Source organism: Rhinolophus ferrumequinum, chromosome 7 (assembly GCF_004115265.2).
Source record: "Rhinolophus ferrumequinum isolate MPI-CBG mRhiFer1 chromosome 7, mRhiFer1_v1.p, whole genome shotgun sequence".
NCBI lineage: Eukaryota > Metazoa > Chordata > Mammalia > Chiroptera > Rhinolophidae > Rhinolophus > Rhinolophus ferrumequinum.
In genome coordinates, this window is record NC_046290.1 from 24,755,547 (window position 1) to 24,771,421 (window position 15,875).

Sequence of the window (15,875 nt, forward strand, 5' to 3'; positions counted from 1 at the left end):
GGAAAAGTTGCAGTTTTAGATTTCCCACATTAATGCCAGAAGTGTTGTTCAGTCAGGCTGACTTTGTTTTCAGAGTGTGAGGGTATTTGTCATCATGGACTGTCTGAGTGTTGATGTTTTATGCAAGTTTAAGATCCCGTCTGGCAATCTATTTCATTGGAATAAACTTTTGTTAAAGTGAAGTTAATAATAGAACAGCCCTTTTCACACAGAGTCTGTGAGCTGTCCGTCTCATGTGAGGACATTTTGCCTCTGTTATATTAGGTCCTTTAAAAGAGGAAACACTCATAGATTCTTTTGAATGCAATCTCTTTCTCTCCGTAATTATTAATATGCAGTCATTTGCTACTTTAAAGGGTGTTGCACTAAGATGTAAATCTATAAATAGAAAATATCATGGGAAGTCAGAAAGACAGGGTGGGGCTTGTTTGTTGGCTCTTTCTGCATTGCATATATTCTGCATCATATATATTCACTCTGCATTTTAAAAAATGAATTGTAAAAGCCTCAAAACACCCAATCTCCACCATAATGGCCATTTAAAGTAGTACCTTCACGAGGAGATATAAAAGTGTAGCAGATGCATGTGTGGTTAAGTCCTTTATTATTAGATTAAGGCAAAATCAACTGTAGTCCAAGTCCCTTACTCCCATTCAGTTCACTGCGTTGCATTTCCACTGTCACCTGGTAGGTCCAGCAGAATCTTTTCTTAAGTTTTGAAACAGATCACGTTTTCTTTACTTGAGCACCACACGACTCTATGTCTTTAAACCCTAGAATCTCACTCAGGGCAGTAAAAAGAACAGGGGAAGCAAGACAAATTTAGGACGCAGCAGATTCACAACCCCGTCTATCCCCTCTGGAGCAACAAGGATAAGAATTAGGCTAACAGATGGAACTACCTGCTTGCTTCTGGGCTCATGCTGAAGTTTACAGTTATGATTCCTTTGGGTTCTACACCTTTTAAGTTTCTTTATCCCACTTTACTGGTATATGTATGTGTACATGTCTATATGTATATGTGCATTTGTGTTTTCGAACATTGGCATTCAAGATCTACTTTGTCCTATTAGTAATGTACGTATTGATCAGTTAGTCAAATTATAAAAATATTTTATATTTACCGGCTTTTGTCTTTTCACTAAGAATAATAATGCTGTAAGTAATCTTAGAAATCATCCAGGTCAATTATTTAGTTTACAGAAGATAGAATTGTGATCTGAGAGTTTAAGTAATTTGTCCCCAGTGACACTGCCAGGTTTTGACTGAAGTAGGTGTAGATTTCCTATCTCTTGGTCCGGGCCCAGTGCTCTTTGTGTCAGACACTGTCTTACTGTCTCCTGAAATGTGGCTCGTCCTTCTGTTTAGATGTATGTTTGTATTTCTTACCATTAAAAGCAAACAAAACATTTAAAACAAATCAACAAAAAAAGAGCTAAGTTAATTTCACTGAGAGGTCAAATTTAAATATAGGACTTTTTGGTAAAATTGTTACCACTACAGTAGCTTTCAAAACCTTTATTTAGAGTTTAGTCATTGATGACTTGGTGAACTATAATGAGGTGGCAAATTTTCCTGGTTGAGGTTGGTAGCAGTGTTTTGTTTTTTCCAAGGAACAAACTTTTCCCAACCTATTCTCCACATGTGTCCAGAATAATCTTTTAAAAGTAAGCAAACATAGTCTTGTTACTCCACTGAGAAAACTCCCCCAGCAGATTCTTTTTGCTTCAGGATAAAATGTTGGCCCTTCACTGGCCTGCAAGGCCCCTGGTGGTCTGGGCCTTTTTCACATCATCTCCCCACCTCTCCTTTCCCTCTACTCACAGTTAACTTCTTTCAGTTCTTGCAGTGCAGCCAGCTCTTTTACCTTTGGGCCTTCCAGTATGCATGTGTTAGTCCTCTATGGTTTCTTAGCAAACCACCGGAAATTTAGTCACTTAAAAATACCAAGTATTATTTTACAGTTTCTGTAGATAAGTCTGTCATGGTGTAGTTGGATTTTCTTCTTAGGATGTCACCAGGCTAAAATCAAAGTGTCGGCCTGGGCTGTGGCTCTCATCTGGGATTCAGGGTCGTCTTTTCATCTTACTGGTTATCGGCAGAATCAAGATCTCTGTTTCCTGGACGTATCTCTTAAGTCTACAGTGGCATGTCAAACACTCCCCTCTCTGATTTGCTCTTTTTTCTTAATTCAACAGTGTTAGCAGTGGCTGCATTAGGTGAATGCTTGAAAGTATGCAGCGTTAACTTCGATTTACTTCTTACTGACATTTGCAAGTACATTCTTAGCAATCCTTAGAAATGTTAAATCAACCAATTTGAAGTACAGCTAGCTTGCTCTTAAATAATTCCTCTGAGGTGACGTGAAGACTGAAGGAGCCTGTGACTTGAGTTCAGGTCCCTAGCCAACAACCACTGTATTATCACTGGTGAACTCGTGGGAGGGAACTTCAAAGTTAAGAGGTGCAGGCCCCATCCTGATCCTTCCAGATGCATCATGGCGTGACCCCTGACAAGGTCACACCCACATCTCCTGCATTGGCAATGGGCACACAACCACGATGAGCGCCAACACCTATCAGGATAACCCATTCAGGTTCCTTTACTTGCTCTAAATCGTGCTGTGGGTCCCTCAACTGGGACACTTCAGCGGCAGCTTCCTGGTCCGTTTCCTTCTTGATTCCGTGGAGCACAGAGTTTGCTTCTCCATTTGAAAGCCTCTTCTTGCCTTCTGGAATATTGGATAACTTGATTTCGATTTATGACATGGGCAACACATCGGCAGCAGCACTGATGCTAGAAACAAAGTGGGAGATGGCATTCTTGGCAGCATATGCAACAGCCACCGTAGTTGGTGCAGTTATCAAATAGGAGCAACCCGTTCTAGCCTCAGTGCTCTCTTTTGAAGACTTTGTTCTATCTAACACTTCAGTGCGACGATAATCAGAGAAGTCAGGCACTTTGATGTCTGTACGGGGATAACAGGCAGAAGCAGGGACATTGAGGCCCACGGCAATGACCCAAGGCTGGCAGAGGAAGGGCCGCCTCACACCCAGCACTGGCGGCTCCCAGGCGGTGGGCACTGCAGCCTGTACCAGGGGCCACAGCGCACCTGCCACCCTGCGGGACAGCACTGACAGCATGGGCGCGAATGGGCCCAGCTGGGCTGTGACCAACGACATGGCAGCAGCTGCTCTAAACACCCTGATTTACTCTTCTCTGTGGCTTCCTCTTCTGTCCTCAGCCAGGAGAGAGCTCTTCTTTTAAGGACTCACTTTAGTGACTACTTCAGTCCCACCTGGATAATCCAGGATAATTTCCCTATTTTAACTAATTAGTAACTTTAAGGGACTTATAAAGTCCCTTTTGCCATGTAGAGTAACACATTCATGGGCATAACAGCAGGGCCACAAGTCTTAGAGATCAAAATTCTGCCTAGCACAGTTCTCTGAGTGGAATACTCTTTCTTGTCCCTGCATCCTGATGCTTCTTTGTCTGCTAACTCTTACTTTGTCCACTGGGTGTCTGATTTCTTTTTTCCCCCTTAATTTTAATTAAATTTATTGGGATGACATTGGTTAGTAAAATGATCTAGGTTTCAAGTGTACAATTCTATAATACATCATCTATATATTGCATTGTGTGTTTACCACCCAGAGTAGGTTCTTTTTGCCTCTCTTTTGCCCCTATTCTCAAGTTTGGGTTAAGAACCTCTCATCAGGGCTCAAGTAGTACTTTATACTTCCCCATTGTACCACTTGTCACTCTGTATGCTCATCCATGTCCTTTCAGGGGACTGTCAGCTCTGAGGAGAGAAGCCATGCTTATCTCGGCACATTGGGTTTCTCTGCTTAACCTTGTGTCTGCCATACAGTTGACGCCTAATGGAAAAAGGTTGAATCAACAAATTATTTGTATCTGTGAAAGGTAGAAGTGTCATATTTAAATGTCTTTAATGCAAATTTGTAAGACTGTCAGCCAGAAGAAGAGAGGGGAAAATTTTAACTCAGTGTATGCAAATTATTAAAACAAACAAACAAACAAAACCGCCTGCTTATGTGAGGTAGTGTGCTCATCACTAGAAGCTTTTAGGCGGAAGCTCAATTATGGGGTATCAGTGATATTGTTGGGAGGCTGATGTTTATGAGCTGTTTTGTGACTCATTCTTTGTTGGGTTTTCTGCAAGACCAGTAGAGAGGGGGTCACTTGTATTCTTATCCCTGTGGCTCCTAGGAGAGACCTACATGCTGTCATTGCAACAGTGTGTGTCCCTGTCAACTCACTTTGGAATTATCCAGCCTGGTGGATGTGGGCTAATCGACTCCCTAGTACTTTGGCCTATGTCGGTTACTGAGTCATAACTGAGTGGCAAGATTCGTAGAGTTATTTTATAAGTCATTAACCATGCAGAAGCGACATTAGAAGTAAAATGACCATTAACATGAATCAGCAGAGAAGGAGTACAGTATAATGTTTAAGAGCAGGCTTTTTGGCTCATGCTCCCAACTCCGCCGCTTGCTAGCCATGGGACAAGGTATTCAGTGTCTGTGTTTCAGTTTCCTAGTCTATAAAATGGAGATGATCATAGTAGAACCTAACTTGTAGCGTGATTGTGAAAATTAAATAGGCAAGATAGTAAAGGAGATAGTGCCTAGGATATAATAAGCATTGTATGGGGGTTAGCTGTCATCTTCATCTTCATCATCATCATCTTCATCGTCGTCGTCATTATCCTGCAGCAACGTCATTGTCACCTTCAGCAACATTATCCTATAGGCACATTAAAGATAGTTCAAGACCTATAACCACATGCACAGTGTCTGGCACATACTAAAAATACAATGATATTTTAGAGTTAATAAATGATCTGTTCATCTGTAATTTTTATTCATATCTATGCTTTCAGATTCCTACAGGGAATGGTCCCAATAACTATATAATATACTTTATAAGTATATTAAGGAAAACTAAATGCTGTGGTAATCTTGAGTTGCTCAGAGCTTGCTAAGGTAGTCTGAAAAATATCTCCTCCTCGGACTTACCTTATCTCTTTTTGTTCCTCTTATTAAAGCAAATGGATGTTTTTAAAAACCTTTTGAAATTTTTTCCCCCAGAATAAAGAAAACCATAATCAGGTAAAATTAATATTTTACATATAGATGTATATATCATTTTCTGGATGATAAAGTGAAATATTCTTGCCACAAAAACGGTCTCATTTGAATTCAGATGACATGTTACTTGCTTTTCTTCTCAAACAGGTTCATCCTAAATTCCACTATAAACAGGCTCACGACCCGGGCACAGACACTTCTTGTGTGACTTTTTCCTATGATGGAAATGTCCTTGCCTCTCGTGGAGGTAGGTTAAAAACTTCTTTTTTTCATGTGTTGCTATATACAAAATGATCGTAGTTAACTCTAACAAAGGTCACACTGATATTCTAGTGCTTAGTAAAGCTAGCTGTGCTTCTGTTAATGTATTTAGCCAGTTTGATTTTTTTTCATGAAAATGCATTTCCAACTTGGCAATATTGTTTTATTAAAAAGCATCAAATAAAGTTTAGAAAATAGATACTTTGGGGACTAAGTTTTTATTTTAGCTTCAAAGTACATCAGAGTTTGAAGGCTGCAAGGATGACTTTGCCTCCACCTTATGGAATTTTGTAGATGATATCCTACATTATTTTGTACCATTTTATGTTCTGGCTCTGGTGTTTCAAAGTCTTCTATTTGTTGACCATTGATTTTTTTTTTTTCTTTCCAGTTCACACACTAACTCAATTCGGTTAAAAAAGATTATATACCTGGATGCTACTTTTTAATAGCTATGCAGTTGTGTGTTGTCGATTATAAGTTTACTAATCCACACTCAGATGGTTGGATATAGGTTGTTTCTAATTTTTGGCTAAATCTTTCTCACTTGGATAAGCTGTGTGTTGATAGAAGGAAATAAGAGAATAGTGAGGGCAGCTTATGAGCAAAGCATTATGAGGAAGAGTGGGACATGACAGAGGAGCTTCCAGGAGGCCCATTTGGGGGGAGAGAAAAGAAACAGTCGGGTAAGTAGGTTGAAGCCATGTTACAGATGGCGTCAAATACCACATAAAAGATGTAGTTTTGATTCTGTAGGCCAGATTAATTTAGCGGCACCACATTTAGTCATTCATTCACTTACTCAACTACTATATAGTGAGCAACTACTCTGAGCTAGTGTTATGCTAAGTGATGGGTATAAACTGTGAACGTCATAGACAGAGTTCCTTTCCTGAAAGAATTTACAACCTGATGTAGAGGGTAGTGGACGTGAGGAGGAGATGAGGAGACGTGGCCAGCTTTGCCCTCCGTTTAACCAGTTCATGTCCTTGTTCCCTCGGGAATTCCATTCAGGTTCTCTTTGCTTCCAAGAAGCCTTATGTATTGTATTCAAACTACCCTCACTTACATTAGTAAAATAAATCAGAGCACATGTACACGTTGTTTCCTGTTCGCGGTATACATGGTGAAGGTGGATATGTATAAAATAACGTATTTTGGTTCATCCATTGTAACCTGCTACTCGAGTCTAAGATGACTTTTAATTAAGACTGTATATACTCTTTAATTACAAACAGTGGTTCTTACCCTAAGAGTATTTCTGAGTCCCCTGGGAAAGTTTTTCAAAAGATAAATGCTCTACTGGACATTCTCACATTCCCTCTTGCAACCTTAGAATGGTATACCCAAGTCTCCCAGGTGGAGTGGGGAGAGGAGAGGGGAGTAAGGGGGGAGCATAGTTTGAAAATTCTTCCCAGAGGATTCTAAAACAGGCCAGCCTTGACCCAGTTGATAATCACTGCCTTAGAAGTACAGGGCTAATTCCATTTCAGTCAAAGTCATTTTGGTGACGACTCTTACCTTCCCCTTCCATCCTGTAGTAGCTATTGGTAACATGTTGTCACCACCACGTGTATACTGTACTCCATCACTTTCCATCCTGAGTGTCTAGAATACAGCAGATGGAAGGCTGTTCAGCAGAGTCCGCACGGTGTTGTAAGGTGCTCCTGCTAGCTCCAGAACCGACCAGATTAGCTAAACTGTTTAATGGAGGTTAATGTTTTCTTATTGTTTGCGAATTGTGAACAGATATAACTTTTTTTTTTTTAAAAGACTAAAGCAAAAAGGTGAGTATTACAAAGTTATTCCAATACAAGCAGGTCCCTAGTCCAGCCAGTTGTGGATTAGTGCACCTGTCCAAAATTGGGTTTCAGAGGAAGGACCGCTGGGGAGAAAATGGGGATTTTTATTGAACTCTCTACTCACCTCACTTGTGCCTGATGCTGATTCCTTATTGGACCCAAGGGGCTGAGGCGGGTCTCAGCTGTGGACACTGGGGAGAAAGAACAGCAAAGACGTTACTTGTATGAGTTCTGGCTTTCATTCAGGTCAGGAATTAGTAACACTATAGAAATGTGAGACAAAAATGATTGATTTTGAAAAGAATATGCATTACACTTTAAATAGCTTGGAAAAGCTGTACTCCCAGCAAAGTGAAGAATGATAGCCACAAGTAGAGTTATACTGGAGGGAAGGGAATTACATGGCGGACCCCCATAACATTAATGGATAGCTTCAGGTACACTCTAGTGGGAAATAGAATCAGTTGTGAATTGAACTTTTTGCAGTCCTGATGGTTGTTAAATTAATGTCTTCTTAAGAAGTCAGGTTATGCTCATGTATACCACAGGGGAGCTGCCATCTGCTCTAAAATCACTCTTTAGAGGGGATTCTCTAGGGTTCATTTTAGCCTACAGATGCTACATCAATCTGGAAAGTAATTTCTAGACGGTCAATTCATAATCATATATCTTTCTACTTTTCTTGCAACGACTGCTTTCAAGCTCCCCAAACAGTTAAAAAAGTAAAACATGCCCATGTTACATCTCTTTACCTCCCTCCCTCCCTTCCCTTTTTTCTTCCTTCTTATAGTTAATACGTTAAGTGTAGCAAACTCTAAACTTGGAGGTAGTGCTTTTTGCACAATTCACTTTGTCTTTTTTTTCTTTCTCATTCCTCTATCAGGTGATGATACATTAAAGTTATGGGACATCCGACAGTTTAATAAGCCACTTTTTTCAGCCTCGGGTCTTCCCACCATGTTCCCAATGTAAGTAGCATATTTTTAATATTTGATAAGCATAAAAGAATGGAAAATAAATTTCTTCACCTTAATGTTCATTTATATCATGTCTTTTAGATCTTCTAGAAAAGGGACTTGAAGAGTGATTGAAATAGGTTTTTGGAAAGGCGCATTTTATATTTCCTTTTTCCTTTTGCACATTCTTTAGACCTATAAAAATTTTTTTTGGAAGTTTCAATGGTACATATTCATGTGTGTGTGTGTGTGTGTGTGTGTGTGTGTGTGTGTGTTTATTTATTGGATGCATGCATAGGTCTTTGGGTAGTAACGATATTTTAAGGGATTGAATTGTTCTTTTTATATTGTATAAATGATAGGGTAGGTCTACGTATTTATTGTCTTTTACGATTCGAACCCTTATGCCATCAAAGCAATTTTTAATAGTTAGCAGCATTATTATATATCATTTTCTTAATTTTTTATCATCATTCTAGACAGCAATTCAGTAACTGTCTTGCTCTGGGTAGCTGAATATTGTTGTCTCCATTCCACTAAGTTGACGATTTTGCTGAGGCAGCTGAGGTGGAATCTGACCTTTAAGTCCTACAGTTGGTGCCTGAGCAAAATTTTTTATTTTGGTAGAAATGAAATCTCTCATGTATATTAAATAATGACCAAAAAGGAGAACATGAAGGTAATGGGAGCATCAAATGGAGTAAGCTGAATAGTAACAGACCGCTGACTCTAACGTGATCTGTTGGCCATGGCATTTATCTCTCAAGACAAACAGATGGACAAACTAACATGAATTTATAGCTGATGAGAATTTCTTGAGCTATTATTATGCCTGCTACGAGTAATGCTAACTGTATAAGTTCTTTGGGTCATGTCTTAGATAACTCAGAATCAGGTGGCCGGACCTCTAATACCAAGAGCCCTCAGTTAGGTCCCAGCAGTACAAACTGCTCCTAATTTCATGGTGCTTGACTTGACAAAACACAAATTATTTAGGTGGCGGTGATGGTAGAAAATAATTGCAAAAGTGGTCAAAGTAGTCATTACTTAGTCATTAGTCATACAGTGTCTATTTGTGTATAGATAGTGTCAGTGTTTATATTGAGTTTTTCCCTCCACCTCTCTACATTAAAACATATCATTATAACGTGTAGAAGTTAAAAAAAAAAGCAAAGATTCTGGAATCAGACTGCCTGAGTTCGAATCCCTTTCTTTTGTGATCTTAGACAAGGTTTATTGAACTTCTCTCTGCCTCAGTTTCCTCATCAGTAAAATGGGGATAATAATGTCTACTTCATAGGATTATTCTGAAGATTAAGCAAATTGACATTAGTGCTTGACTTATTATCAGCCCTATATTAGAGTTATCTCTTCTTATAATGATCGTGTTTATATTTCATTTGACTGACTCATTATTGTTGCACTGTTGTGGGGTCATAAGCTTATAAATTCTTTTTGTCTGTAGGACCGACTGCTGTTTCAGTCCAGATGATAAACTCCTAGTCACCGGTACATCTGTTCAAAGGGGATGTGGCAGTGGCAAACTTGTTTTCTTTGAGCGCAGAACTTTCCAAAGGGTGTATGAAATAGACATCACGGATGCGGTATGTATATATTCTTTTCTCCCCAGCCTTGAGGATGAAGTGAAGTTTGCCTCTTTTGTTTTGGTTTTTGGTTTTTAAATAGAACATAAACCCTGGTCCTTAGAGTGCAATGGTAACTGCTCTTCCTCCAACACAGGAATTCTTAGTACATCGTAGACTGGCTTATCTACCCTCTACCCTTCCCTGGCCCATTATTTTCTATGGGCCCATACTTCGGTCAGAATTTCAGCTGGGCCAGTGATGTTTCCCTCTTCTGCCAACCAATTTGGTGAGAGCAGAACCTGATTGTCATGTAGAATATAGAAATGAGCTTCCCACAATGTGCATGTTTGTGAGGATCTGCGGATTGTGGATAGAAGTGAAAAATTATGCCCTCAGACAGTGAGGAAGTATATCACTGTTTCCTAAACCTTGAAAACTTTGACAGAATTCTGCTTGTCCGTGTTGTCATTAAGAGTCAGCTTCCAATGAGCTTAATTTCTATTTAGTTATTTGGAAGTTAAAGACGCTTCAGATTTAACTTCTACGTCTAAAAAAAAAAGAAAAACCCTTTAGTTTTCTTTCCAGGTTAATATGAGTACTAAAACACCAGCATTCATGCATTCATTCATTCATTCATTCATCCATCCTGAGACTGGAGCCATAGGTAATATAATAATAGTAAAGATTCCCAGAGGAAAATCTGAATTCCTTTAAAGTCTTTTAAAGTATATATTATTATTTAGATGGTGAGGCAAATCATTGTTATTTTCTGAGTATGAAACAGGCCAGTTAATGTCTGTGTAAATTTTCTTTGGCTCATTGTCAAATTCTTTAGTAATATCCTATATCTTAAACAGTGCTCTTATGTAGGTTTCTCCAGTTGTTTCAGCTCTTTGTAAACAGTTGAGACATATTAAGCACTTAAGTGATTCAGACAATTGAACAACTGTTTCTAAATCACCAGTAAAAAGCTCATGTCTCTAATGTTCTAGTATTACTGTGGAGTCTTAATTGTAGGCCCTAAATTTGAAACCATGGTATAGTTAGAGACAATATAGAAATAACAATGAGACTAATTCTAGATGAGTACTTAAGTTTTATAGATTCTAATCTCATGACATAATTTGAAATGTGCCAACACTAATAATATTTTTTTGGGGTGCATCCAGAAGCCAACTAAAACACTAGAATCAAAGAAAAACACTCTTAACTCTATCAACTTTAATCTCAAGAAAATAAAATTATTGTAATTGGTTGTCCCAGAAGTAAGCCGTGTTCTGTTATGCCTCTCAACGACTGTACATTTAAGTATTATTCTTGGTGTTGTGTTTTTAAAATTGTAATTTAAATTGAAACGTAAATAAATTAAGGGACGTGGAAGTATGATTGCACTTTTGAAGACATGCAGGATTTCTGTAGTGTACAGAACATGTTGTTTGCTGTATTGCTCTCAGTTGCTCTTCTTAGCTAGATCCTTTTCTCCATAGCACTTACCCACCACCTCATCTACTACATATTTGTTTGTTTTTATCTGTCTTCTACCACCACAATGTAAACCCTTGAGGGCAGAAACTTAGCCTGTTTTGTTTACTGCAACATCCTCAGTGCTTAGAACAGTGCCGAGCACATAGATGGCACTGAATCAATAGTTACTGAATGAGTAAATGGTACAGTTGGCCCTCAGTATCCATGGGTTTTGCAACTGCAGATTCAACCAACCTCGGATTGAAAATATTAAAAAAAAATTCCAAAAAGCTGATCCCTAAACAATACAGGATAACAACAATTTACATAGCATTTACATTGTTAGGTATTACAGGTGATGATTTAAAGTATACGGGAGGATTGTGTAGGTTATATGCAAATATTATGTCATTTTATAAAAGGGACTTGAGCATCTGCAGATTTTGGTTTGGGATGGGTCCTGGAACCAATCCCCCTGCAGATACCGAGGGACGACTGTACTTAGGAAGTGCAAGAAAGTGATGCGTATTGTGGAACACAGGTGTCTCTGGAGAGTGAGGCGGGAGAGAAGTACCTAGAGATGGAAAGGCAAAGGAACCTTGTGTGCCATAATAAGAAGGTGACTTTGTCTCATGCCTTTTTTTTCCTTAAGAAAAGGAATAACACATTCAAATGTAGGTTTTAGAATAGTTAATTTTTACTGAAGTGTGAAGGCTTCGATTTACAAGATTTACTGTTCATTTATATGTGAAGGCTGAAGTTTTTAACTTGGAAGACTGGGTCAGTGTTCTGTGAGTTTAAAAAAGAAAGGAAAGAAAGCAGAGTTTGGAAGAAAGATAATGAATTCTGTGGTGGGTACATTTAACTTGAAGTACCTGTGGGGCCTCTGGGTAGAAATGCTCAGTAGGCAGATGGATAGGTGAGTTTGGTACTTAAGTTTTGGGAGAAGCATTTAGAGTTTATAGTTGAAATGTTGGTTGCTGATTTATTAGATTAAGGAAAGGGCATAAAGGAAAGAGAACGAGCTCTAGGAAACCCGAGCATTTAAGGGATGAGCAAATGAAGAGAAGCAAACAAAGGAGAAGGGTCATTAAGTAAATAGAATAGACCATATATTGAATTATCTTAGAAAAGCCAGAAAACAGATTTTGAGATCCATTTTAATAAATAGATGAGAGAGAACTTAAAATGGGGACAAACCACACATTTTCTTTCATTCATTCATTCATTGATTCATTTATATTAGTTTCAGGTGTACAAAGCAACATAATGATTAGACGTTTACACCCCTCACAAAGTGATAACCGCAATAAGTCCCTCTGACACCATACATAGCTATTAACAATGCTATTGACCATATTTCCTGTACTGTACTTCACATCCTGTGACTATGCTTTTTAAATTGTAGTTGATATTCAATATTATATTAGTTTCAGGTGTACAGTGCAGCGGTTAGGAATTTATATAATTTATGAAGTGATCCACCTGATAAGGCTAGTACCCATCTGACACCATATACCATAGATTGTACAGCATTATTGACTATATTCACCATACTGTATTTCACATCCCCAGGACTATTTTGTGAATACTAATTTGTGCTTCCTAATCCCTTCATCTTTCTTACCCATCTCCCCCACCTGCCTCACATCTAACAGCCATCAGTTTGTTCTCTGTATCTGTGAGTTTATTTGTTTTGTTTGTTCCAAACCACGCACTTTAAATCATTGATTTAGGATTTGTTTGTCATTTTTTGTTGTTAACATCAGAAAGCATTGTTTTCTGTTTTTGTATGTTAAAGAGAGATTAAATTGCCCCTTTGACCTGTTTCCTCAAGTTTTAAGTCTTCTTGGAATGTAAGAAAATAAATACGCTCTTTGAAATAGATAAAGAGGGTGGACACTTTACTAGAAGGGCCAAAACACCTCTCTTATTGTGTTTTTGTCATTAAACATCCAGATTGTCATTTCTTTTGGAAATATCACATCTGCTGTAGTACGGTACTTACTGTGTTGAGTTTTAATTTACATAAAAGGCAACATCTCATATTCTAAGTATCAACATTTAGTAGCGTGCTTGTCTGACTAGGTACAGGTAATGGTGGTTTTAGGTCTGTTCTAGAATGTGTCCATTTACTTCAGTAAAGTGTGATTGATTGTATTCTTACCATACCCTCTTCTAAAACAAAATAACCCCCCAGATAGTTATATTCTATAATGCCAAGCTCAACATGTATATGGAGCCAAACATTGTTTTCAATCAGGGGATGTTAGAATCTATACAATTAATTTCCTAATAACTAAAAACTGTCCTACAATCCTCACAATAAACACCCTTTTAAAAATATAACAATTAAATTTTCCATATTTCTTTTTTGTAACAGACTTAGAAGAAAAACTGGGTATAATTCCACTCTCTGCATTGTCATATGCTCTGAATTTTTTTTCTCTATTCAGTGTAGAGACTCTTAACTCTCTTCACTAGGAGGTGACAAATGTTCGATTCTGCTGAAATTATTTTTAGATGTTTCCTTTGTAGTCCAGTTGTGTTTCCTCAAGCTAAAAACACATACTTGCATATTCCTCACATCTAATTCTTTGTGATTTTAAGTAGTGTGCTTAGACTTTTTTCTACGATAAATTCCAGAATATAACTTGAATCTTGAGTTTACAAACTCACTTTTGTTTTTGTGTATGACAGGATCCTAGGCTTTTTATATATTATGTAAAGACTTCCATTGCTTTATGTGATAAAAATGTAGAAGTGAGAGAATGGACAAAATATAATTTGGAGATGACGTATCAATTTTTAAAAAAACAGTTATGTTTTCAAGAAACATAGAAAAATGTTTAAATCTTTTCAAAATTCCAGTTATTTTGGGAAATGCTCAGAAATAATATTATAAACTATTATTAGCTTAGTAATTTTTCATCAAACTATAATTTATTGCAGACTGACTAATAGAATTTCCTTTTTAACTAATATAATTCAAAGCACATAATTTATGCAATTGTACTAGCATATTACCATTTATACTCTTTAACCCACGCATGGTGAAATAAAGTTGTTTTGACTTAGTATTATTTAAGATGGTTGCCTCTTCACCTCAGTTGCTTTTGGCAATAATTTGAAAGAGATAACAGACGTTTCCTTGGGTAAAGATAAAAAAACGTGGAAAGGAAAAAGCCAGAAATTTCATACCTGATCCTGACTTCTCTTCTAATTTGTTTGTTTGCTTAGGTACTTAATTCAGTGACCTCTGTTTCTGTAAACACTAACTGAACAAAGTGAGGAAAAGAAAGAAAAAAAAACTAAACCTTTCTTTTTAAAACAGCTGTAACGTCTAGCACGACTGATCTAGCTGAAGGGAAGGGAAAGGAAATTTGCTTTGGTATCTTCCACTAACTACACTGCCTTAAGAATTTTAAAGTTGGTTAAGAATCCTAGTGCCAATGTAAGTGAAGGTCTTTTAAGGAAGGAAAAAAATCATTTGTGATTACCTAAGCAATATTTGATTATCTTTAGGAATATTTTTTTAACCACCAAAGAGGATAAATAGCAAAGAAGAAGGATGTATTAGATATTTGCTTCTTTCTACCACTAGTTGTTCTCCAGAATATCCCCTTCCTGTGAGAAATGAAATCAATATTGTGCACATATCATTTATGTTCTTTAAAAAAAAAACCTCATTGTCAACTATTAGGTATCTTCTATCAGTTTCAAATCTTGTTATTAATTTTTCATGGAGTCAACTCTATAGTTAGAGAAAATATGTATTCTGGATCTGCCTTCCTGGAACTTTATCAGTTATTTTAATTTTCATCAAATGGAGACAAGTGAAATAAAAATAATACCTTTTTAATTTGTCATTAATATTAACTCTGGCCTTCCTCTAAAAGATAGGGAAAACCTGAAGTTTTTCTACCAGATTTATTTACTTACCTACTTACTTACTTAGTAAACAAGTGGTCACTCCCCCCTTACTAGCATGAGTATTTGTTGAAAAAGAAGTAATTGTTAGTAAAAATTATGTTAATTAAGTTCTAACTTATATGTTTCCCAAAAGGAGGGGAAAATTTCTTATTTAAGACCCATATGTCTGATTATAGAGATAGCCTACTGTACATATTGAGGAGAAAGTGAGGTCCATATTGGGTAAAAAACTGATTTCTTTTAAAAACAAACAAACAAATTTTCATGAAATGTCAACTGTGTTTTCTTTATCAGGTGGAGTTCTGAAGAGAACTTGAACTTGCATTGTTTTTTCTTATAAAATCTGGTTCTTCATATATACATTTCAATGAGGACTATCAGATTAGCTTTTTGTATTTTAATTCCAGTTTTCTGATTGTAAAGGTAGTATATATTAAATCTAAAAAAAGATCATTAAGAAAGTAAGTACCATATTTAATCATATCACCCATAAATTATTCCCAGATATGACATTTAAATGAATAAATTTTGATGTCCAAGAAAATTACTGTGTGTTAACATATGAAATGACATAACATAAAATGAAAATATTGCCAGTTTTACTTCATATAAAAAGTTTTTGAGTTCCTATTAGAAAAGAATATTGATAGTTTAAATCTAAAGGGATTGAAGAGGAAGAATAAATTGTTATAACAGGGCATGAAATAATAGACCCTTCACGAAGCTAGCCATCTATCTTCATTTGCAAGTGTAAGGGAC

General features: G+C 37.1%; 1 protein-coding gene and 1 pseudogene across 1 annotated transcript in view; one reads left to right on the plus strand and one right to left on the minus strand.

Annotated features, from left to right (window-relative positions):
• The window catches only part of WDR70 (WD repeat domain 70), a 248,107-nt gene that overhangs the window by 196,086 nt on the left and 36,146 nt on the right, over window positions 1-15,875 (plus strand). The window contains exons 11-13 of the mRNA XM_033110994.1: window positions 5,262-5,361; window positions 8,061-8,145; window positions 9,599-9,737. Coding sequence (XP_032966885.1) covers window positions 5,262-5,361; window positions 8,061-8,145; window positions 9,599-9,737 — 324 coding nt within the window. The remainder of the gene's footprint in view (window positions 1-5,261; window positions 5,362-8,060; window positions 8,146-9,598; window positions 9,738-15,875) is intronic.
• LOC117025191 (cytochrome b-c1 complex subunit Rieske, mitochondrial-like) lies at window positions 2,402-3,182 on the minus strand (annotated as a pseudogene).